Here is a 25,204-nt window from a genome sequence, read left to right on the forward strand (position 1 = left end):
AGTATCAGCACGTCATCTCAGTCAGAGCCTCGTGAAGGAACACACCATGGACATCTCGTTAATCCGAGCTGTTCCTGAAGGAAAGAGGAAGTAATGCACGCACACACACACACACACACACACACACACACACACACACACACACACACACACACGAAAGCCATGTGCATTAACAGTGAGTTGTTATCCGCAAAAGTTGCCTTGGAAGAGCAATACAGTGAACTTTTGATAGAACCTGTGATGGGAAAGTGCCTATTTAAATCCTGCTGCGCCATGCCCGCTCTCAGTTATCATGTTATTACTGCTTGCATACATTTGCCTTATCTTATTGTGTTCAATGTATGATATGGAGATTGGCATACATGCCACAGTGTAATAAAGTTGTACTAACATTCTTAGTTGTGTTGTGTGTCCAAATCACAAAGGAAGTTGATTTTTGCAAAGAAGAAAACAGCATTTGTTAATGCTGTTGTTAATGCTATTTATTTACAGAAATAGTGCCATTTTGTGTGAATAAATAGCATTAATAACAGTAGCTGGTTGCTGTTTCCTTCTTTGCAATAATCAACCTGTATTTTGTACATATCCATGCTCTCAAAATGTCAGTTTTCACAAAAATAGCCATATTCAGAACATCAGGGAGTGTTGTCTGCTAGAAGTTAAATACATTACAATAGTGTCATAATTACTCTCTCTCTGCAGAGATATTGCCCAAATCACAAATGAGAACTAAAAATATCTCAGTATTCAGTCAGAATTTAAAGAGCAGCTCGGAAATTTACTTACAATGCAAAAGCAACACTAACTTCAAACAACCACTTGAGAATGAAAATGTGTGTTCCCGGTGAAAATTCCAGTATAATTAAAAAATATTGAAAAACAATGGCCAAATTTTTCTGAAATGATTTGTCTAAAAGTAAGAAAGTTACAGATTAGAGAAGCATTTGACATGCGTTTGGATGCTGCACAAGATCATACATCAGCTGAGATGTTCATATGCTAGTGGTGTAAGGAGATCTCTGAGTAAAATTCTACCAGACAAGAATCCTCAAGTACTCTTTAAAATTCTAAAATTGTAAGTTGAACATTGAACTTTAAATTATCAATCGGCAGTTCATTTGCTGTACACGATTTTTGAGCATCATTCAAAGATGTGTCAAATGTTCATTAATCTGTATTATTTCTTACTTTAGACAAATCATTTCACAAAACATTTGACCTTTTCTTGAAGCTTTGTTCAGAAAGCATGAAATAGAATGTATTTCAGTATCACTCATTATTGTGTTGTTACTAAGAGTATATAGATAAATGGGAAGCAGACAAATTTCAATTTATGTTGTGATTTGATATTTTTGAGACTGCATTTACATAGCTATCAGCAGCTGTTTGTGAAATATTTTCATTTTCCCTGAAATAACTAATTAAATTTTTCTTAATTGCCCTGATTTCTTTCGAGTAAGTAAACCTTTTTGTTGCTGCAATACTACACCTGACACTGATCAGTTTGATACCCCCATTTGACCATTTCCCAAGCTTCACTTGGCTATGAAAATTCAGACAAAAATCCATTGTGTAATTTCTACGGAGTCTTTGTTTTTGCTTCACTCAGACATTTGACGAAGAATAAATGAGAAATAAATAATATATAAGACATCATCAAGTAAGACAAACATAATAAACTCTTAATTTCATATATGTACAGAAAAATCTTAAACTAAATGTTAAATACAAGAAAGGTACTTAAAATTAATTTCCAAAACATGCTAATTAATCCCTGTGCATGAATGCATATTTTACTTGCACCCAGTTTGAGATTTTGAAAAATTTTAAATGAATGGCTTCTCTCTCAGATAACTTGGGGAAACAATAAATTTTATGACACAGTTTTACCAATTAATAAAATTTTGTGAATAAAAATTTTTGTTCCTTTAGAACTACAAATATATACACTCTGCACCACTGTAGCATGTTATACTTTTTGTGTACTCTGCTTTCAGTTTTGCTATTCACAATACATACTATTCAACTTTCCCTGATTCTTCAGGTTTGATCAATCTTAGTCACTCACTGTGTGCAGCCCTATGCTAACTGCTCAACTTCACAGAAACTTCAAGTGTATCCTTCTGCCTTGGTGAGCAAAATGTAACTGTACAACAAACATAAGCAGAGCATCATTATAAGTCTGTGGCCCATTCATCTATCCCAGTTTATACAAATACTTGGAGAGACCCATAAATGCTAGACAAGCTATATTATTCAAAAAGAAAAATTTACTGTGACAACAGTCAACAATCAAAACAAGACAAACTTATGCAATTCACAAACCAGCATTTGGTATGGGATTTAGTTCTGAACCTCTAATGAAAAGTGCCGTACAACTCCCAAATGTTATGTTACAGCAGACATCACAAATAAAACCAAAAATTCCCTCACTTCCTCATATATCACACAAATATCTCTTTTTCTCCTCTCAACTGTTTCCCATATATAAACTGACAAATGGTACAACTTTCCTTCAGACTGGTGTATATTAACCACACACAAATTAAAATCTGTGTTGTAAAATTCACCTCAAAAGTACATTTGACACATGCAAGATAAAATGTTGAAACATTACCCTCTTAAAATGATAGAAATCTGTTCCCTTCCAAAATTACACAGAAGATATCCCCACTTCAGCATCCATACTTACTTCACAGCATGACAGTAAACACATAACACAAATTAAAGAAATTATGTGGGCACAGATTAACTAATAACATCCCCTGAGACCTAAAGAAACACTTCAGAGTAGTCATCTTGATTAAAGCTCCCAATATTCTTCTGCAGCCATTTGTGCTTCAAAACAAACTTTTCATTTTCCTTACCATCAACAACATTTATCTTGTCAGCAGAATGTGATGTATGCATTTCAGCACAGCTATCATCTCACTTATTACTGTTTTCAACAATGACATTATATACTGATTCGACACAATTGGTACTAACATTTACAACAGTATTGCGTGCATCTGCTACTGCAACTACATTACATTAAATTGAAAAACATACATTTCTACTATATCAGGCTCACCACTGTGTGCCATAGCTGTGAGATAGGCTGAATGAGGAAGACACTTACTCCACCTTTCTGCTGGTGCTCAGATGGAGTGCAAATGAAGCCTCTCCTTAATGCACTATTTCTTAATATTGTGTATCACCCCACTAACTTGAGGACCGGAGCTCTGCAGCACCTATCTGCTTATTGATCATTGCAAACACAAGCACATCATTTGTGCTCTCTGTTATACATGTGTATAAGGGACATCAAGTGCATTCGTCAGGAAAGGATTTATGTCAGTCAGTTAGTCAGAAAAGAACTACCATTTACTTAAAAACACAGTGGCTTCATAAATTGGACATTAAGGGAATAGCACTTCCCCAGTTATACTTGAATGTGACACCAAAGCAAAGAGAGCCAAAGTAATACTAAGCATGTACCTTTAGAGACACACTACATTTACCACTATCCAGTTGTTGCAAGTTTTCTCTTCAGCAGTTATCCGTCCTCATCAAGAATACACCAACACAATGCACTAGTATGTTGAAGTCTTGCTTTAGAGTTGAGGCAAGTTGTGGAGTTGTGCAACCATCTCTAAAACCAGTGGATAGGCTTAAATCAGCTGCTTGAATTCTTTAACTTTGCCAGAGCTGGACTCAGCATGATATGTTATCATACAATAAGACAATAGTATAGTGGCCTCGCTTAGTTCTTGGAAGGGGAAACTGTAGAATACTAAGACTACTGGCCATTTCGTTTTTCTGTCTAGCGCTCCAACACAGACATCCATCGACTACCCAGTTACAATGCCTTCACTTTAAAAACACAAGAGGCACCCCTTCTTAAAGCCTTTGTTGTGATCAGCAGCCTCCATGTTGAATAAATCTTTGTCTGCAAAGGCCTTGTCACACAACTGATTAACTGTCATCACTTTCAGTCTCTAATGAATTAACTTCACATTCTTTTTCTTTTTCTGAGCTGTTAAATTCAGTGTCAAACTCAGGATCACTACATTCATTCTTTTTGGAAAGCATTGCCTAAACAACAATATTGAGGGAATCTGAAAGCAGGAGTTCTGTTGTGGAGTATCCAAAGTGGCACACAATAAAGATGATATGTAGTGGCCACAACCTCGACCAAAATGCAACAGCCAGGCTACAAATGTAATACCAGATGCTCTTTAGTGGCCAAACACTTAACTATCAGTACTGAAATGGGTATAAGCTGCATTTTATTTTTCCGAAGGTTTGTCCTTAAGTTTGCTGAATGTTCTCAGGACTTTAAGTTTGTGTCAAAATAATAAAAACAAAGTAACTTGGGGTTTAATGTTTAAGGGGTTAAATCAAGCACATTTTACTCAGTAGCATGTTCTGCCACTGGATGGTCAACTTCGCTCTTTGCCACAGTTTGGTGGTGGCCATCATTCTAGTGGACAGATGATTGGTGATCATGCCCACATAAAATGCTGTGTGGCAATTGCACCAGAGCTGGCTTATGGCATGACTGCTTTCACGCATGCCCCTGCCTCTGATGAGTTAGGATACTGTGTAACAGGCCTGGAATAGGAAGCACTGGGTGGGTGCTTCATGCAGGTCTTGCACCTGGGTCTTCTACAGGGATATGACCCATGCAGCAAGAGGTTGAGAGTGGGTGTGGCATAAGGATGAATTAGGATATTGTGTAGATTTAATGGGTGGCAGAATACCATTTGGGTGGGGTGGGAAGGGTTGTGAGTAGGATGTTCCTGATTCCTAGCCACAGTGATAAACGGTCAAAGCTGTGGTGAAAGATGTGTTTCGGTTGTTCCAGTCTGGGTTGTTATTGGGTGCTCCTTTGCAGTTGGTTCTTGGGGTGGTCATGGTGATGGGGTACATTTGCTCTGCAGGCTCACTGCTGGCATGTCACCCCCCTTTGCTCATTGGGAGCTGTATTACATTTACACTGCAAGGTCATTGCTCACTGGGAGTAATTACCCTGCAGCTGTTAACATAGCTATCAGAGTCACACATGGCACTGCTGGAGTGACCTTGAAGCAGCCAATTATGGCTCAAGTTTCAGGACATGCACCAATGACAGCAGCTTGTAAGAAGAGCCTGCTGATAGGTCGTAGTGAGCAGCAGGCTGAGCAGCAATAGTGCAAGTTAAATGGGCCAGTAAGACTCAGTGGGTGTATTTCAACATCGCCAGCAAGCAGTGAGTTGGGAGCATAACACATCCGTAGTGGTGTGTGACGATATGGGATGGGGAGTCTGTCTGTAGACTGGATTTGTTTAGTAGTACCTATCTGTGAAGGCCTTTGTGAGACCTTCAGTATATTGGGCAAGGAAATTCTTATTACTGCAGATGTGCCATCCACGCATGTCCAGACAATGTGAGAGTGATTTTTTGTTGTGAAAGGGATGACAGCTCTCATGATACAGATGCTGTTAATGTTTAGTGGCCTTGATGCAGACAGGGGAATGGCTGTAACCATCAGAGAGGTCGAAGTCCTTGTCCAGCAAGGTGATAAGTTGGACTGAATAGGATCAGGTTAAACAAATGGGAGAGAAACAAATTTCCATGTCACAGGTACTATTGAGCCACATCCCCTCTCTCTTGTTGCCACTTCTGTAGCTGTTGCTTTAAACTGCTGACTACATTTGCAAATTCTCCACTATATGCATCTATCTCTGGCCATAGTACACAGGAAAATGAAATCCCACCATGTTGACACCTTTTACTATATCTTTACTTGTTACCACCTTTGCATTGCAAATCTGCTTCTGCCAACTCTTCATAACAAATTTAATGAGTGCCTGAACTTGCTGCTTCACCAATCGCATAAATAATATACTAGGTACCTGCACCTGTAATAGTACCATTTACATCAAAACCATAATCGGGAGCATTAGTCCTAACAGTGACTTCATGAAAATCTCTTATAATATCATTCACACGATCAGTATTTTCATCCATTAGATTACACTATTCACTTCCACACCTCTGTAATGAACAGTAGCCCAATAACACTAGCAATTTTCTTGGCACAAGGTTCATTATTCATAGCATCAGCAAGTACTTGAAACTGATGCTTCACCCCAAGGTACATCAGCTTCAATGACACTTGAAATGGCCCATTTACAATCAGCAACTTCATCAAGACAATCAACATTGACACACAAAATATACACCATCTTGACGTCTCTATCTGTGAGGGTATGCTGAAAAGTAAAGCCTCTGAATTTTTTTATGTGAAAACTCTTAAAGCTTTTTAAATAAAACAAATGTTAATAACATTCTACATCTTCTTTTTTCATGTCTGCATACTTATTTTAAAACATAGTCACCCTGACGACGAACACAAATCACCCAGTGAGAGACCAGTTCTGTTGATACTACCATTGGAAGCTGTTTGATTTTGTTGACAGAGCCACAACCTCTCTTCTGCTTGCACTACCTCATCACTATCGAAGTGAATACCTCAAAAGTGTTTTTTAAGTTTTGGAAACAGATGAAAATTGGCTGGGGAAAAGTCAGGACTGTATGGAGGATGATCGATGACAGAGAACCCAAAGTATCGGACTGTTGCAGATGTCACAGCACTCGTGTATAACCTGGCATTGTCGTGCTGAAGAAGAGGGTGGTCAGTGTGTGTACAAACTCTCCAAATTTGTGCTTTCAGTTTCCTGGGGATCTCATAGTACCTTGCAGAGTTTATGGTGGTGCTTTTAGATATGAATTCCAAATGTACCTCTCCATGTAAATCCTTGAACACTGTGAACATGACTTTGCCTGATGATTGCATGGTCTTGAACTCATTTGGTGTTGGCGATCCTTTTTGGCAGAACACCATTGATGCTGTCTTGTTTTCGGGGTCAGAATTATTAACCCAGTTTCATCACCTGTCACAGTGCTGATAAGGAATCCATCACTGTTGCATTGAAAAAGTGAAAGAAATTGTTCACAGATGTCCAGTCTCCACTGTTCCACGTCAGGAGTGAACACTTGAGATACCCATCGTGCACACAGTTTTCTGTAGTGTAGCTCTTCAATGCCTGCCAGCCTGTACACACTCTTTGTAATATGCCACACTTACCTGAGAGGTGTGAGGTGTGTGTGTGTGTGTGTGTGTGTGTGTGTGTGTGTGTGTGTGTGTGTGTGTGGCGGGGGGGAGGGGGGGGGGGGTGTATCGGATGAATTCATCAACTCAGTTCCAATGAATTTCGACAGTTGCCATATGCTATTTCCACTCTGAACTCTGACACGCATGTTGAGGTTAGCCCACTGGTTGCTTTATTACAAACATGAGCAACCCAAAGTCACACATTACCGATATCTATACAGTCATCACCATACATAGCTTTCATTCTTCCATGGATTTCAATTGGAGGCACATTTCCTATGGTTAGAAACTTGATTACAGCACTCCATTTCTTACGCACACCACCACGTTACACACTACAATTCAGAATCGTCTAGCAGCAGGTGGTTACAGCTTAGGTCAGTGAAGTGGGAAAGTTGGCTGAGTAATATACACAACATGTAAAACCTTAACCAATATTGAGAACAGAATAAAAAACTCGGAGGCAATACTTTTCAACATGCAATCGTGCATGGGTTCTTTAATCAGCATGTCTCTCCTGGTCTTTTCCCAGGCTCAGTGATACAATCCTACCTTAGACCTCAGCTAGGGGGGTACCTACTAGTTTCCTTCATTTTGAGGTCAATCTGATCTGTCAGTTGATCTGTTGATGTGATCGTAATGTGACTGCTGTAATCTCTTCTATTATTAGGTCCTCAATTTTTTATCATGCCATCATTCATGAAACCTGTGTTGAAATTTCTGTCCCATTTTGTCCATCATGATTTCTGTCAATGTGGACATATTGCCTGCTATTTCTAATATGTAAGGAAATTGTCCCTATTATGAATTTGCCTGTGACAAGGTTTCTCCTTCCATGCCCCTTTTGTATACTTAATCTTTTGCATGTCACACATGCCATTCACAAGTCTGTCTATAAAATATGCAATAAAATCAACAGGGTGATGTTTGCCATCATTATTATTGAACCAAGTTATTGGCAGCATATTTACAATGTTGCCAACATTTCACTGTTCCCTTTTTGCAATCTTTGACTCATCATTTCTAATCTTTTTTTACATTACAGTATTGACAACCTGTAATTTATTCACAGTGATTCCTACCCCATTAACAGTTTCTGATATCGCCGTGTACCTCCTTTCTAATTCTGTTTTCAGTCTTTGTTCCATTTGGAATTTTCAGCTGTGCATTTTTCACCCAGCTTAACAATTTCTTCCCTTATATCTTATTCTATCTAACACATCCCTGTGCACTTTTCTCTATTTCTGATTTTCGCTTTCCATTAACATTTCTCTGCAGTTGTCAGGAACATTTATAATTTCCTTTGTCGTATTTGAATCTGTATAATACTGATATTATGATGTTTGACCCCACGTCATTTGCATCATTGCTTGTAGGTTATTATGGTTCTCCATTATTGCAGTGAACACAAAAACTTTGTAGCACACTACAATAAATACTCCACATGTGCAAATGTACTCAACTTTCAAAGTCTTTATGTCCGCTGCTGCTATATTTAGCATTGGAAGATGCTGCTGCCCTGAATCTCCTGTAGTCTGCATCACAACACACTGCTCAGCGTTAAACATTCACTACGTGGCTAATGCTACAATCTCATCTGCTGAAGTCCAGAAATGCTGTTCTTGCCACAACTTTTGCTGCTAGTGGGCTGTTCTGTGTGCCACTAGCTCTCTCTGAAATCTGGATGTAAAAGGAAAAAAATGATGTTCACTGGCTAAAATTCATGGTGTGTAAGAGATTATCTAATGTTTGATGCTAATTATCATGTTACATCCTGCTCTTTTTTTTAGTGGATGCAGCTCGTTGGGCAAAAAGAAAATCACTGTTAAAACAAATACTTCACTTTATTGTAATCAAGACTACACTCCTGTACTGCTCCTAGTTGAAAGAGCATGAGTAACATATGATAAATATACAATTTTAGTATATTCTGGCTTTCTAAGATTAATCATAAATGCTACAGTTAACAATCCTTAGTGCAGCACAGTTATTCCATTCTACTCCTGATGGAAAATTCTCCGTAATATGTGACACTTGGATACATTAATGTTCAGAACTTCGGATGGAGACAAGTGACGTGTGTTTAATATCTTTGAGGTATTCAGAGAGTCTCACAATGCTGTCTGGTAATATGTATGTTATTGTAATCTCATAACTTTAAATCTCCGTGAGATAAGTGGAAGTCATTTTGGCTGTATTTGTTTCTCACTTGTCTTATTTTCATTACATACCTCTTACTTACTAGTATCCTAGTCAATATTATGAAAAGGATAGAGGGCTGATCACTATATAAAGGAGACATTAAGTCACAGACAGACACAATGGGAAGACTGCTATACATTTAAGCCTGACCACTGTCTTTGGCCACTGAGGCTGGACTCCAGCCTCTGGATGCAGCAGCCAGAAACATCAGTCTTGTATATGTGCATTCTCCTTGTGTGAATGTGTGTGTATTTTCTAGTTGAGAAGAAGGCCTTTTGGATAAAAGCTTAAGTGTATGTCTTTTCATTGCGCCTGTGTGCGACATCATCTCCTCACTATGGTGAATATTGATCTGTCCTTTTCATAACACTTGTTATTCTACCCTGGACTTCCCATTGTTTGCTGATATCTTTGTGGTAGACATGTGGTCTTATCTCTTGTTCTTTTTTTGTACCACCACTGAGAATGTCATTGTCCTCTTCCTCCTCCTCCTCCTCCTCCTCCTGGGTGATATAGCTCTCCATACTAGTCTATATCAAACAAACCTCTTCATCTGCATAACTATTAGAACATGTATTCATTTGAACCTGATTACTGTGGTAAAGCTTTGGTCTTTCTCTACAACCCCATACCCAACAGATACCAAACTGAGTATTGCTTGATGCCTGAGGATGTGTCCTATCCTATTGGAAGATCCCTTCTTTTTGTCTTTTAGTCAATTTGTGCCATAGGTTTCTTTTCTCCCCAATTCATTTCTTTAACCCCTCAGTTATTTGATCTACCCATCTAATTTTCAACATTCATTTGTAGCACCACATTTCAAAAGCTTCAGTTCTCTACTTGTCTGAATTGCCTGTCCTCCACATTTAACTTCTGTTCAGGGCTACACACTAGACAGGTACCTTCAGAAAACATGTAGTTTTAATTTATGTTAGATGTTAACAAATTCCTCCTTTTCAGAAATGCTTTTCTTGCTATTGCTAGTCTACATTTTATATCCACTCTACTTTGGTTGTTGTCACTTTTTTTCTGCACAAATAGCAAAACTCACCTAATTACTTTAGTCTCTTAAATACTAACCCAATTCTCTCAGCATCACTTGATTTGATTTGACTATACTGTGTTACTTTTGTTGATACTCGTCTTAAATCACCTATCAAGATACTGCTCTTTAAAGTCCTTTTCCATCTGTGACACAATTACAATGTCATTAGCTAGCTTCAAACTTTTTGCTACTTTCCACTGAACTATAATTCCCTTTCCAATTTTCTGCTTGATGTCATAAATTGCTTGCTCCGAAGTACAGATTAAATAACACTGGGAAGAGACTGCAATGCTGTCATCACCCCATGGTCAACCACTGCTTCCCTTTCGTGCCCGTCAACTCTTTGTAACTGCAATTTGGTGTTAGTAAAATTGTAGATAATGTTCTGCTCCCAGTATTTTCTCCTTGCTATCTTCAGAATTTTAGTCATCATTATCAGAAATGTTCTCCAAGCCTAAAAATGCCGTAAACATAGATTTGCCTTTCTTTAACCAATCTTCTAAGACAAAGCATGGATTCAATATGGACTCATGTGTGCCTACATTTCTCTGGAACCCAAACTGATCTTCTCCTTGGTCAAATTCTACAAGCCCCCCCCCCCTCCCTCCCCCCCTCCCTCGGCCGTTCTTCTGTAAATAATTCATGTCAGTATTTTGCAACCATGACTTATTAAACACTCTGAGTATTCTGGGCAGAGCTCATGAGCCACCCTCACAGCTTTAATTCTGCCATCCCCCCCTCTCTTACTTGCTGAACTTTGCAGACACTCTCCTTTCCACCTCGATTGGGTAGCATGCTGGGAAGGAAGGAATGCTTGCTCATACATAATTCTCACCAGACATATTCCCCATGTTTTTGGACCACTTGGAGAAGCAGTTGGCATTGTGAAGTTTTGATATAATGAAGAAGTATTCCATGTGGTGCACTAGTGGTTGTGAGGACTGCACTGCCCCACCTTACCCAGAATTCAGGCACTGTGCAAGTGGTGTTCAGTGAATTGAAAATGTAGAAGATTTTGCCAGAAAGTGAGAAATATGTCTAATAACAAATTCAGGTGTTGTAAACATGTTGAGGAAGTAGGACACTTTGTTTCTGTGCTGTTTCATTAGTCTTTAACTCATGTATGTCTACATACTAAATTATGCATCATGTAACGCAAATGGTATTACAGATACTCCGGGTGCTGAATACAACTTCGCAGAGAAGGCTAAACAACTGCAGAATTTTTCAAGCCGTGCATCAAAAACTGCTCGAATGGTTGCAGCTGGTGGCAGTGGTGGCAATAAGAAGTTAGCTGAGGCACTGCTTAGTTCAGCTTCACAGGTATGATTTGGTAAATCTGAATAAATATTTTTCAGATTGATATAGAGAGCATTTCCATTTGATATGTAGACAGGAGCGGTTGACCCTTACTAGAACTCACTGAAGCCATGCAGAAAAAAGCAAACCAAATTATATTCACAGTATATTAAAATGGAGTCTTTACTGCTTAGTATTTTGTTCCAACTGAATTGCTTCTATATCCTCCCTCAATCCGACCTGATAGGGATCCCAAACGCTCGAGCAGTACTCAAGAATATGTTGTATTAGTGTTTTATAAGCGGTCTCCTTTATAGACGAACCACATCTTCCCAAAATTCTACCAATGAACCGAAGACAACTATCCGCCTTCCCCGCAACTGCCATTACATGCTTGTCCCACTTCATATCGCTCTGCAATGTTACGCCCAAATATTTAATCGATGTGACTGTGTCAAGTGCTACACTACTAACGGAGTATTCAAACATTACAGGATTCTTTTTCCTATTCATCTGCATTAATTTATATTTATCTATATTTAGAGTTAGCTGCCATTCTTTACACCAATCACAAATCCTGTCCGAGTCATCTTTTATCCTCCTACAGTCACTCAACAATGACACCTTCCCGTACACCACAGCATCATCAGCAAACAGCCACACATTGCTATCCACCCTATCCAAAAGACCATTTACGTAGATAGAAAACAACAGCGGACCTACCACATTTCCCTGGGGCACTCCAGATGATATTCTCACCTCCGATGAACACTCACCATTGAGGACAACGTACTGGGTTCTATTACTTAAGAAATCTTCGAGCCACTCACATATTTGGGAACCAATCCCATATGCTCGTATCTTAGTTAGGAGTCTGCAGTGGAGCACCAAGTCAAACACTTTCCGGAAGTCAAGGAATATGGCATCCGTCTGATACCCTTCGTCCATGGTTCGCAAGATGATATGTGAAAAAAGGGCGAGATGCGTTTTGCAGGAGTGATGCTTTCTAAAGCCGTGCTAATGCATGGACAGCAACTTCTCTGTCTCAGGGAAATTCAGTATATTCGAACTGAGAATATGTTCGAGAATCCTGCAACAAACCGATGTTAAGGATATTGGTCTGTAATTTTGAGGATCCGTCCTTCTACCCTTCTTATATACAGGCATCACCTGCGCTTTTTTCCAGTCGCTTGGGACTTTACGTTGGGCAAGAGATTCACAGTAAATGCAAGCTAAGTAAGGAGCCAATGCAGTAGAGTACTCTCTGTAAAACTGAATTGGAATCCCGTCAGGACCTGGTGATTTATTTATTTTCAACCCATTCAGCTGCTTCACAACCACAGGGATGTCTTATCACTATGTGCTCCATACGAGAATCTGTATGAGACTCAAACGGCAGTATGTTTGTAGAATCCTCCTGCGTGAAAGTTTTCTCAAATGCTAAATTTAAAATTTCAGCTTTCGTTTTGCTGTCTTCCATTGCCAGGCCAGACTGATCATTGAGTGACTGGATGGAAGCCTTCGACCCGCTTCCCAATTTTACATAAGACCAGAATTTCCTTGGGTTTTCAGCAAGATCTTTTGCTAAGGTATGACAATGGTAGTGGTTGAATGCTTTGCGCATCGCTCTTTTTACAGCAGCATGAATCTCTACTAACTTTTGCCTGTCCTCATTCTCCCGATCTTTCTTGTACTGCGAGTGCAACTGTCTTTGCTTCCTGAGAATTCTCCGAATTGCGCTGTTAAACCACAGTGGGTCTTTTCCATCTGTAACCCACTTTTTCGGCACATACTTGTCCAATGCGTGATTTACAATGTGTTTAAAATTTGCCCATAATTCTTCCACGTCCATCGTACTGGAAGTAAATGAAGTCGATTCATTTACTAAGTGGGATGCTAACAACTGCTTATCTGCTCTTTCTAGTAAGAATACTCTCCTAGCCTTCTTGACCAACTTTTTAACTTTTGTAACCATAGTCATAATGACAACATCATGATCACTAATCCCTGTCTCAACACTTACACCGTCAATAAGGTCTGGTCTGTTCATGGCTTCCAGATCTAAAATATTTCCATTACATGTTGGCTGTCAATTTAGCTGCTCAAGACTGTTTTTGGATAATGTGTTCAAAAGTAATTCACACGACGGCTTGTCTGTACCACCTGTAATGAATCCATAGACATCCCAGTCTATACTAGGTAGGTTGAAGTTGCCTCCGACTAATATAGCATGATCTGGGTACTTCTGCTATAATACAAAACGTGCTGCCCTTCTTTGAACTTTTTCTGGGGTGAGGATCCCACACCGCGCAGAAGTATTCTAAAAGAGTATGGACAAGTGTAGTGTAGGCAGTCTCCTTAGTAGATCTGTTACATTTTCTGAGTGTCATACCAATAAAACGCAGTCATTGGTTAGCCTTCCCCATATCATTTTCAATGCACTCTTTCCAAATTAAGTTGTCCGTAATTGTAATTCCTAGGTATTTAGTTGAATTTATGGCCTTTAGATTTGACTGATTCATTGTGTAACCGATGTTTAACAAATTTATTTTAGCACTCATGTGGATGATCTCTCACTTTTTGTTATTTAGGGTCAACTGCCAATTTTCACACCATTCAGATATCTTTTCTAAATTTTTGTGATCTTATGATGCCTTTATTAGTTGATAAATGACACCATCATCTGCAAACAACCTAAGATGGCTCCTCAGATTGTCTCTTATGTAGATAAGGAGCAGCAAAGGGCCTATAACACTACCCTGGGGAACGCCAGAAATCACTTCTGTTTTACTTGATGACTTTCCATCATTTACTACAGACTGTGATCTCTCTGATGGGAAATCACAAATCCAGTGACATAACTGAGATGATATTCCATAAGCACGCAATTTCACTACAAGCTGTTTGTGTGGTACAGTCTCAAAAGCCTCCTGGAAACCCAGAAACACGGAATCAAACTGAAATCCCTTGTCAATAGCACTCAACACTTCATGTGAATAAAGAGCTAGTTGTATTTCACAAGAACGATGTTTTCTAAACCCGAGTTTACTGTGTGTCAATAGACCGTTTTCCTCGTGGTAATTCTACATCTACATCCGCATCCATACTCCGCAAGCCACCTGACAGTGTGTGGCGGAGGGTACTTTGAGTACCTCTATCGGTTCTCCCTTCTATTCCAGTGTCGTATTGTTCGTGGAAAGAAGGATTGTCGGTACTTCTGTGTGGGCTCTAATCTCTCTGATTTTATCCTCATGGTATCTTCGCGAGATATACGTAGGAGGGAGCAATATACTGCTTGACTCTTCGGTGAAGGTATGTTCTCGAAACTTCAACGAAAGCCCGTACCGAGCTACTGAGCGTCTCTCCTGCAGAGTCTTCCACTGGAGTTTATCTATCATCTCCGTAACGCTTTCGCGATTACTAAATGATCCTGTAACGAAGCGCGCTGCTCTCCGTTGAATCTTCTCTCTCTCTTCTATCAACCCTATCTGGTACAGATCCCACACTGCTGAGCAGTATTCAAGCAGTGGGCGAACAAGCATACTGTAACCTACTTCCTTTGTTTTCGGATTGCATTTCCTTAGGATTCTTCCAATGAATCTCAGTCTAGCATCTGCTTTACCGACGATTAACTTTATATGATCATTCCATTTTAAATCACTCCTAATGCGCACTCCCAGATAATTTATGGAATTAACTGCTTCCAGTTGCTGACCTGCTATTTTGTAGCTAAATGATAAGGGATCTATCTTTCTATGTATTTGCAGCACATTACACTTGTCTACATTGAGATTCAATTGCCATACCCTGCACCAAGCATCAATTCGCTGCTGATCCTCCTGCATTTCAGTACAATTTTCCATTGTTACAACCTCTCGATATACCACAGCATCATCCGCAAAAAGCCTCAGTGAACTTCCGATTTCATCCACAAGGTCATTTATGTATATTGTGAATAGCAACGGTCCTACGACACTCCCCTGCGGCACACCAGAAATCACTCTTACTTTGGAAGACTTCTCTCCATTGAGAATGACGTGCTGCGTTCTGTTATCTAGGAACTCTTCAATCCAATCACACAATTGGTCTGATAGTCCATATGCTCTTACTTTGTTCATTAAACGACTGTTTGGAACGGTATTGAACGCCTTGCAGAAGTCAAGAAACGCGGCATCTACCTGTGAACCCGTGTCTATGGCCCTTTGAGTCTCGTGGACGAATAGCGCGAGCTGGGTTTCACACGACTGTCTTTTTCGAAACCCATGCTGATTCCTACGGAGTAGATTTCTAGTCTCCAGAAAAGTCATTATACTCGAACATAATACGTGTTCCAAAATTCTACAACAGATCGACGTTAGAGATATAGGTCTATAGTTCTGCACATCTGTTCGACGTCCCTTCTTGAAAATGGGGATGACCTGTGCCCTTTTCCAATCCTTTGGAACGCTACGCTCTTCTAGAGACGTACGGTACACCGTTGCAAGAAGGGGGGCAAGTTCCTTCGCGTACTCTGTGTAAAATCGAACTGGTATCCCATCAGCGATTTTAATTGTTTCTCTATCCCTCTGTCGTCTATTTCGATATCTACCGTTTTGTCATGTGTGCGACAATCTAGAGAAGGAACTACAGTGCAGTCTTCCTCGGTGAAACAGCTTTGGAAAAAGACATTTAGTATTTTGGCCTTTAGTCTGTCATCCTCTGTTTCAGTACCATTTTGGTCACAGAGTGTCTGGACATTTTGTTTTGATCCACCTACCACTTTGACATAAGACCAAAATTTCTTAGGATTTTCTGCCAAGTCACTACGTAGAACTTTACTTTCAAATTCATTGAACGCCTCTCACATAGCCCTCCTCACACTACATTTCGCTTCACGTAATTTTTGTTTGTCTGCAAGGCTTTGGCTATGTGTGTGTTTGCTGTGAAGGTCCCTTTGCTTCTGCAGCAGTTTTCTAACTTGGTTGTTGTACCACGGTGGCTCTTTTCCATCTCTTATGATCTTGCTTGGCACATACTCATCTAACACATATTTTACGATGGTTTTGAACTTTGTCCACTGATCCTCAACACTATCTGTACTTGAGACAAAACTTAAGTGTTGAGCCATCAGGTACTTTGAAATCTGCTTTTTGTCACTTTTGCTAAACAGAAAAATCTTCCTACCTTTCTTAATATCCCTATTTACGGCTGAAATCATCGATGCAGTAACCGCTCTATGATCGCATATTCCCTGTTCTGCGTTAACTGTTTCAAATAGTTCGGGTCTGTTTGTCACCAGGAGGTCTAATATGTTATTGCCACGAGTCGGTTCTCTGTTTAACTGCTCAAGAACACAATATATGTTCCAAAAGCCTGCTGCATATCGATGTTAACAATATGGGCCTGTAATTAAGTGGATTACTCCTACTACCTTTCTTGAATGTTGGTGTGACCTATGCAACTTTCCAGTCTTTGGGTACGGATCTTTCGTCGTGCGAATGGTTGTGTATGATTGTTAAGTATGGAGCTAACGCATCAGCATATTCTGAAAGGAACCTAATTGGTATACAGTCTGGATTAGAAGGCTTGCTTTTGTTAAGTGATTTAAGTTGCTTCACTAATCCGAGGATATTTACTTCTAAGTTACTCATGTTGGCAGCTGTTCTTGATTTGAATTCTGGAATATTAACTTCATCATTTTTGTGAAGGCATTTTGAAAGGCTGTGTTTACTAACTCTGCTTTGGGAGCACTGTCTTCGATAGTATCTCCATTGTTATCGAACAGAGAAAGCATTGATTGTTTCTTGCAGCTAACATACTTCACATACGACCAGAATCTCTTTGGATTTTCTGCCAGGATTGGAGATAAAGTTTCATTGTGGAAACTGTTATAGGTATCTCGCATTGAAGTCTGCACTAAATTTCGAGTTTCTGTACAAGATCACCCATCTTGGGGATTTTGCGTCTGCTAAATTTGGCGTGTTTGTTTCGTTGTTTCTGCAACAGTGCTCTGACCCGTTTTTTGTACCAAGGAGGATCAGCTCCGTCATTTGTTAATTTATTTGGTATAAGTCTGTCAATTGGTGCCGATATTATTGCTTTGAATTCAAGACACATCTGGTCTATAGTTATATTTTTAATTTGGAAGGAGTGGAGATTGTCTCTCAGGAAGGTGTCAAGTGAATTTTTATCAGCTTTTTTTTTAATAGGTACAGTTTTCTTTTATTTTTTGAGGATTTGGGGGTTACAAAAGCAAAAAAATGCGTGAATGCAATGATGGGATTCGACCACAGGACTTAGCATATTAGAACAGAGAAATGCATATGTTTGTCTGCTAGCTTAAGTTGACTTTAATGAAGCAATTTTTGGTGTTGATGAGATGAGGGTGTTTTGAATTATCATTGCGTCAAATACTGGAAGAGATCAGGCCTGAATTAGGTCTAAGTAGACAAGGACATTTTGAGATTTGGATCGGGCAGGGGGGCATGCACAGATAGTCAAATGGTAAAGGCGACCGCTCAGGAAACGGAAGTTTGAGTCCCAGTCCAGCATAAATTTGCTTATGTCGCAGTTGGTTAATAGATCTATACACATTGCAGCTGACATAATGAAATGTACATTCAAAAAATAATTTCTGAATAATAATTCATACAGCTGCTGATTGTCAAATGAGTGGCACTCTCTCAGGGTTTGACCAAAGCTCCTTTTACTTCTGAAGACTTCTCTCCATTCAGAATGACATGCAGTGTTCTGTTTGCTAGAAACTCTTCAGTCTAGTCACACAATTGGTCTGATATTTTGTACACTCAATTTTTTTTTCAATAGACAGCAGTGTGGACATGGACACGTATAGAAGGCTTACAGAAGTCAAGGAACACGGCATCCACCTGGGCGCCAGTATCTACTGCTTTCCGAGTTTCACAGGATCGTTTTTGTCGTATCCCATGTTGATTCCTGCAGGGGAGATTTTCAGTCTCCAGAAATGTCATACTACACAAGTGCAAAACATGTTCCAAAATTCTACAACAGGCCAACATAAGAAATATGAGTCTATACTGAGGTGACAAAAGTCTGAGATACCTCCTAATATTGTATGGGACCTCCTTTTGCTCAGTGTAGTGCAACAACTCAGTATGGCATGGACTCAAAAAGTCATTGGAAGCCTTCTGCAGAAATATTGAGCCATGCTGTCTCTATGGACGTCAATACATGAAAAAGTATTGCTGATGTAGGATTTTGTACACGAACTGACCTCTTGATTATGTACCATAAATGTTTGATGGGATTCATGTTGGATAATCTGGGTGGCCGAATCATTCACTTGAATTGACCAGAGTGTTCTTCAAACCAGTCACAAACAATTGTGGTCTGGTGACATGACACATTGTCATCCATAAAAATTCCATTGTAGTTTGAGAACATGGAATTTATGAGTAGCTGCAAATAGTCTCCAAGTAGCTGAACATATAACCATTTCCAGTCAATGTTTGGATCAGTTCGAACAGAGGATCCAGTCCACTCCATGTAAATACAGCCCACACCATTACGGATCCACCACCAGTTTGCTCAGTACCTTATTGACTATCTGGGTCCATGGCTTCATGGGGTCTGCTTCTGACCATCAGCTCTTACCAACTGAAATGGGGACTCATCTGACTGGGCCACTGTTCTCCAGTCGTCTAGTGTCCAACTGATATAGTCACAAGCCCAGGAGAGGTGCTGCAGGCAATTTCATGCTGTCAACAAAGGCACTCGTATCGGTTGTCTGCTTCCATAGCCCCTTAACATCAAATTTCACCACATTATCCTAACAGATATGTTCGACGTACATTCCACATTGATTTACGTGGTTATTTGACACTGTTGCTTGTCTGTTAGTACTGACAACTCTATGCAAATGCCACTACTCTTGTGGTCATTAAGTGAAGGCTGTTGGCCACTGTGTTGTCTGTGGTGCAAGGTAATGCCTGAAATTCAGTATTCTCGGTACACTCTGGACACTGTGAATTGCAGAATATTGAATTCGCGAACGATTTCCAAAATGGAATGTCCCATTCATCTAGCTCCAAATATCATTCCACATTCAAAGTCTTTTAATTTGCACTGTGCAGGCATAATCACATTGGAAACCTGTTCACGTGAATCACCTGAGCACAAACGACAAATCTGCCAATGCACTGCCCATTTATACCTTGTGTATGCAATACTACCACCATCTGTATGTGTGTATACCACTATCCCACGACTTTTGTCGCCTTAGTGTATAGTATTGTGTGTCTGTTCGATAATTATTCTATAAACATGAATGATCTGTGCTCAGTCATCAGGAATGCTTCACTCTTCTAGAGCGCCGTGGTACGCTGCTACTAGAAGAGGGTCAAGTTCTTTCACATATTCTGCATAGAATCAAATTGGTGTCCCATCAGGTCCAGTGGCCTTTCCTCTGTTAAGTGATTTAATTTGCTTTACTAGTCCGTTCACTTATTTCGATACCAGCCATTTCGTCACCTGTGCAATGATATAAAGGATGTACTACAGAGTGATCTCCCTCTGATTAGATTAGATTAGATTTACTTTCATTCCAATTGATCCATAGTAAGGAGGTCCTCCAGGATGTAGAACATGTCAGAAAAACAATAATACATGACAGATATTTACAACTCAAATAAATAAGCTAATGTACCATTCCACATGTCCCAAGTGGAATGATCGTCATTTTTTTAAAATGAACACTATACAAAAGAATCACTTTACAAACACTAATGCACTGAATTTAAAGTAAAAAAGTTTTTTTTATTTATAAGGTAATAAACATGTAATAGAACTACTATAATACTTATTTCACACTTATTTACAATGAACACATTACTGCATGGAAATTGTGCAGAAGTTATATTGTGTATATATATACAAATCAGTTGGTTCTACTGAGAAATTCATCAATGGAGTGGAAGGAGTTGGCCACCAATAAATCCTTTAGGCTTCTCTTAAACTGAATTTCACTGGTTTGTTAAGCTTTTTATGGCTGCTGGCAAGTTATTGAAAATGTGTTTTCCTGAATAATGCAAACTTTTTTGTACAAGAGTAAGTGACTTTAAATCCATGTGAAGATAATTCTTATTTCTAGTGTTGATTCCATGAATTGAGCTGTTGGTTTGAAGAAGTGATATATTTTTAATGACAAATTTCTTTAAGGAATAAATATATTGTGAAGCAGTAGTTAGTATCTCTAGTTCCCTAAACAGGCTTCTGTAGGATGTTCTTGAGTTCACACCACATATAACTTACTGCACGTTTTTGTGCCCAGAAAACTTTAGCTTGGCTTGATGAATTACCCCAAAAAATAATCCCATATGACATTATGGAATGAAAGTAATCATAATATGTCAACTTTTTCATTTTTATATCCCCTATGCCTGACAAAATTCGCATTGCAAATAGAGATTTGCTAAGACACTTCAGCAGTTCTGTGGTGTACTCCTCCCAGTTGAATTTATTATCAAGCTGTAATCCCAAGAATTTAACACTGTCTACTTCTTCTATCTGCTTGTCATTGTATGTTAGGCATATACTCGTGGGACACCCCTTACAAGTTCTGAACTGCATGTAGTGTGTTTTTTAAAAGTTTAGTGACAAAGAATTGGCTAGGAACCAGTGATTAATGTCCACAGATATTTTATTAGCCGATCTTTCTAAGACTACACTTGATTTGCCATTTATTGCAATGTTTGTATCATCGGCAGACAAAACGAACTTGGCATCTGGTAATGTTACTGATGAAAGGTCATTGATATACACAAGAAAAGGTAAGGGCCCTAAAATGGAACTTTGTGGGACCCCACATGTAATTAGTTCCCAGTTGGATGATGCCTGATAGCTTAATACATGTCTCTTTCCTAATAACACTCTTTGTTTCCTGCCAGAGATATAAGATTTGAACCATTTTGCAGCATTTCCGGTTACACTATAATATTCTAATTTACTTAAAAGGATATTGTGATTTACACAGTTAAACGCCTTTGACAGATCACAAAATATACCAGTTGCCTACAATTTTTTGTCTAATGAATTAAGCACATTTTCACTGTAAGTGTAGATAGCCTTCTGAATATCAGAACCCTTTAGATATCCGAACTGTGACTTTGACAGTATGTTATTTGAGATAAGATGGTTAGAAAGCCGATTGTACATTACTTTTTCTAAAATTTTTGAGAATGCTGGCGAAAGTGACATTCGACAGAAATTTGATGCTATTTCTTTATCTCCCTTCTACATACTTACTTTCTGTGTCCGGAACTAGACTTCAGACTTCCAAAAATCAGCAGCCAATATGGCCTTGTCATTCGCCTACCATAAGTCATTCATTGTGCAGGGCTGGTCTAAATATGGACAGATAAGCAGGTGTTGAGGATCCTGGATAGAACCACACAGACAGTGTGTGTTCTCATTCTCTTTTAGGAAACCCCATTGTTGCAGGTTTGTCTTGCACTTTCGCACTTCTACCCTCATATGGTTTAGGGTTCTCCAGACTGTATGGTAGATCTCCACCAGGCGCCAGTTTTTCTTTTACATCTTTATGGGGGTTTCTCAGGTCGATTTCCCACCTTTTCAAACGATTCTCTGCAGCTGACCCTTCCAGGGCTCGGGTACGTGACAGGAAACTCTTCCTCGAACAAAGCCATTAGTCAGCAGGCTGGTGTCCATATAAAGGATGACGCATGTCCTTTTCTTGCTTGGTTTTTTCGGCTTTGGCAGCGATGTCACGTCGTATGTTGGTCGGTGCGATCCCCACGATTAAGTACATATTGTGCACTGGGGTTGGCCTCAAGCATCCGGTAACAATCCGTGTCATTTCATTCACCATGACATCAACTTTTCTCGCGTGTGTTGATGCAGACCATACTGGAGTGGCGTATTCCACGGCTGACACACTGAGCGCAAGGGCTGAAGTTCTCAGGGCTTTTGGGTTTGCACCCCAGGATTCGCTGGGTAGTTTCCTGATGATGTTGTTTCTAGTTGAGACTTTTCCCTTGGGGCATTACAATTATGTTTATTGGTCAGTGTGTGATCCAATGTGACACCAAGATATTTGGGCATTTTACAATGCTCGAGATGTTCACCTCTCCATATTACATTTAATTCACGATTTGCCTACTTGTTCTTTAAATGGAATGCTCAGACCTGCATCTTGGAAGGGTTCGGCCTTAGGTGGTTTGCCTCATAATACTTGGAGAGAGCTTCCAAGGTACTGGTTAATTTCTCCTCTACATCCATAAAGTTGGGCTGCAACTGCAGTGTCATCGGCGTACGTAAATTGGCTCATGATGTTTGGCACTGGTTGGTTATCTGTATATATATTATACAGAGTTGGGGCGAGGACGCTTCCCTGAGGTAGGCCATTCCTCTGATTTCTCCACCTGCTCTTCTTGCCTTGGAGACAGATGAGAAATCTCCTGTTATGCAGGAAAGTACCTATCAGTGACGTTAAATGATAATTTCTTGTCACATTATATACTTTCCTAAGGAGCCTCCAATGGTTTACAGTATCATATGCAGCTGAAAGGTCTATGAATGCCACTCCCATGATCTCTTTCCTCTCAAACCCATCCTCGATATGTTGGGTCAGGTTCAGGACTTGACCGCAGCATAATTGGCCTGGTCAGAAGCCATGGGATGATCTGTTGTTCCAAAACGCTTTCTATGCAACTTAGCGTCAGGCGTTCCAAGATCTTAAAACAGTGGCATAAAAGAGACACAGATCAGAAGTTTTTTGGATCATCAGAGTCCTTTCCTGGTTTCAGAATGCAACCACTCGGGCCTTCCTCCACATCTTTGGAATATGGAGCCTTTCTACACATGCGTTTATCAAATCTAGCAGTCACTGTAGGGTATTACTGCCAAAGTTTTTAATTTGCTCGACTATAAGTTCATCAATACCAGGAGCTCTGTTAATCTTCAAGCTGGAAATGGCTGCAGTAAGTTCTGACATTGTAAATGGTGCCTTGAGGTGATGATTTTCCTCTGCCGGATCATGTGCTAATGGTTCCTGGTACTTTCTGCCATGGATTTTGCCATTCATAAGGAGTGTAGTGGCGACTTGGTCTGCCGTGACATTAGTAAATTTATCATTTGACTTTGTGGCGTCACCTTAAGGTTCTTTAACAGTTTCCAAGCCCGCCCACTGTTCACTTTCATGTCCAGGTTCTCCACGAGGTCACACCATTTGGCTTTGCGGTTCTCAGCTATGACTGACATGAGTTCATCGACTGCTAGAAGTGTCTCATCATCAAATGGGTCGTTATCAAAGAGCTTCTGGTATCTTTCCAGTAGTGGCTTTGCATCCTCAGACAGTCCCGTAATATACTGTGTTCTGCATCCTCACGGTATTTTTTTCCTAGACACCTTCTGAATGAGTTTGACAAAAGAGTTGTACATCTCAGGTTGTGAGGGATTTTTGTTATTTCTACATCAATGAGCTCTCTAAATTTCTTCCAATTGGCCTTTTTAAAATTGAACCTTCTTTTGAAAGGAACTTGTTCAGGCTTAACAACTGCATTGACTCTGCAAATTATGGGCCGATGCTGCGTATGGGGAATTGGCTTCCCAATCAGTTTTCCACATTGGGCAGCGAGTTTCTTGCTAACAAAGATGTTATCAGGATTGTACCCTTTCTTCCATCTGCCACTATTAAAGGAGCTTGGCAGTTTTGGGTCATGTAGGAGCAGTAGATCGTGTACCTCAGCCTAGGTCTCTAGTTCCACTCCACTGCTGTTAGTTTCTTTATAGCCCCATGTAGTGCTCTGACAGTTGAAATCACCCAATACAAAATTAAAGTCTTGGTAACTGAAATTGCCAGGTTCAGTAAAGACAAAATCTGATTCTGGGGGTTTGTACACATACTGCTGAGTTTGCATGGTTAATATCTCAATGTCTTGTCTGTCAGTCAGTGATGCAGAAGTGACTCTCCCTTCTTAAACAGTGGCTTAACTTCAGCATATTTCAACCGTTCAGGAAATATTCCACTGATAAACGACTGGTAACACAGATAGCTTAATGTGTTACTTAACTAAGAATCACATTCTTTAATTAACTTTGTTGATATTTCATTGACAACCCCATCTTTTCAGTAACAGCTATAAAATGTTTGTTAAAAAGTTCTGCAACACTACACACATCTGTCACCAATGTATCATTTACTCTTAATGTTATTTGTCCCTCTTCATATGTGGTTCTACCGCTCTCCTCCTTAACTATATCCCATATTGTCTTTATTTTGCTATATGATATGACTATCTTTTTCTTGTAATATATTTGCTTTGATGTCCATATTACAGTCTTTAATATGTTGCAGTATTTCTTGTAATGTGCTATAGCATAAACATCAGAACTGTTTCGGATTGACAGATAAAGTTTTCTTTTTGTTTTACAAGATACTCCTATTCCTTGAGTAATCCATGGCTTCTTTGTAGACTTTGCTAAAACCTTGGTTAGCAAAAGTGTTATATTTTTCATTCATGTCATGACCACTGTAAACATC

At 39.6% G+C, this 25,204-nt stretch overlaps 1 protein-coding gene across 5 annotated transcripts in view; it reads left to right on the forward strand.

Annotated features, from left to right (window-relative positions):
* The window catches only part of LOC126469694 (vinculin), a 302,912-nt gene that overhangs the window by 128,326 nt on the left and 149,382 nt on the right, over positions 1-25,204 (forward strand). For all 5 annotated transcript variants that reach the window (XM_050096859.1, XM_050096861.1, XM_050096862.1 and 2 more), the window contains exon 11: positions 11,561-11,712. In XM_050096859.1, the coding sequence (XP_049952816.1) occupies positions 11,561-11,712 (152 nt within the window). The remainder of the gene's footprint in view (positions 1-11,560; positions 11,713-25,204) is intronic.

The sequence above is a fragment of the Schistocerca serialis genome, chromosome 3 (genome assembly GCF_023864345.2).
Source record: "Schistocerca serialis cubense isolate TAMUIC-IGC-003099 chromosome 3, iqSchSeri2.2, whole genome shotgun sequence".
Lineage (NCBI taxonomy): Eukaryota > Metazoa > Arthropoda > Insecta > Orthoptera > Acrididae > Schistocerca > Schistocerca serialis.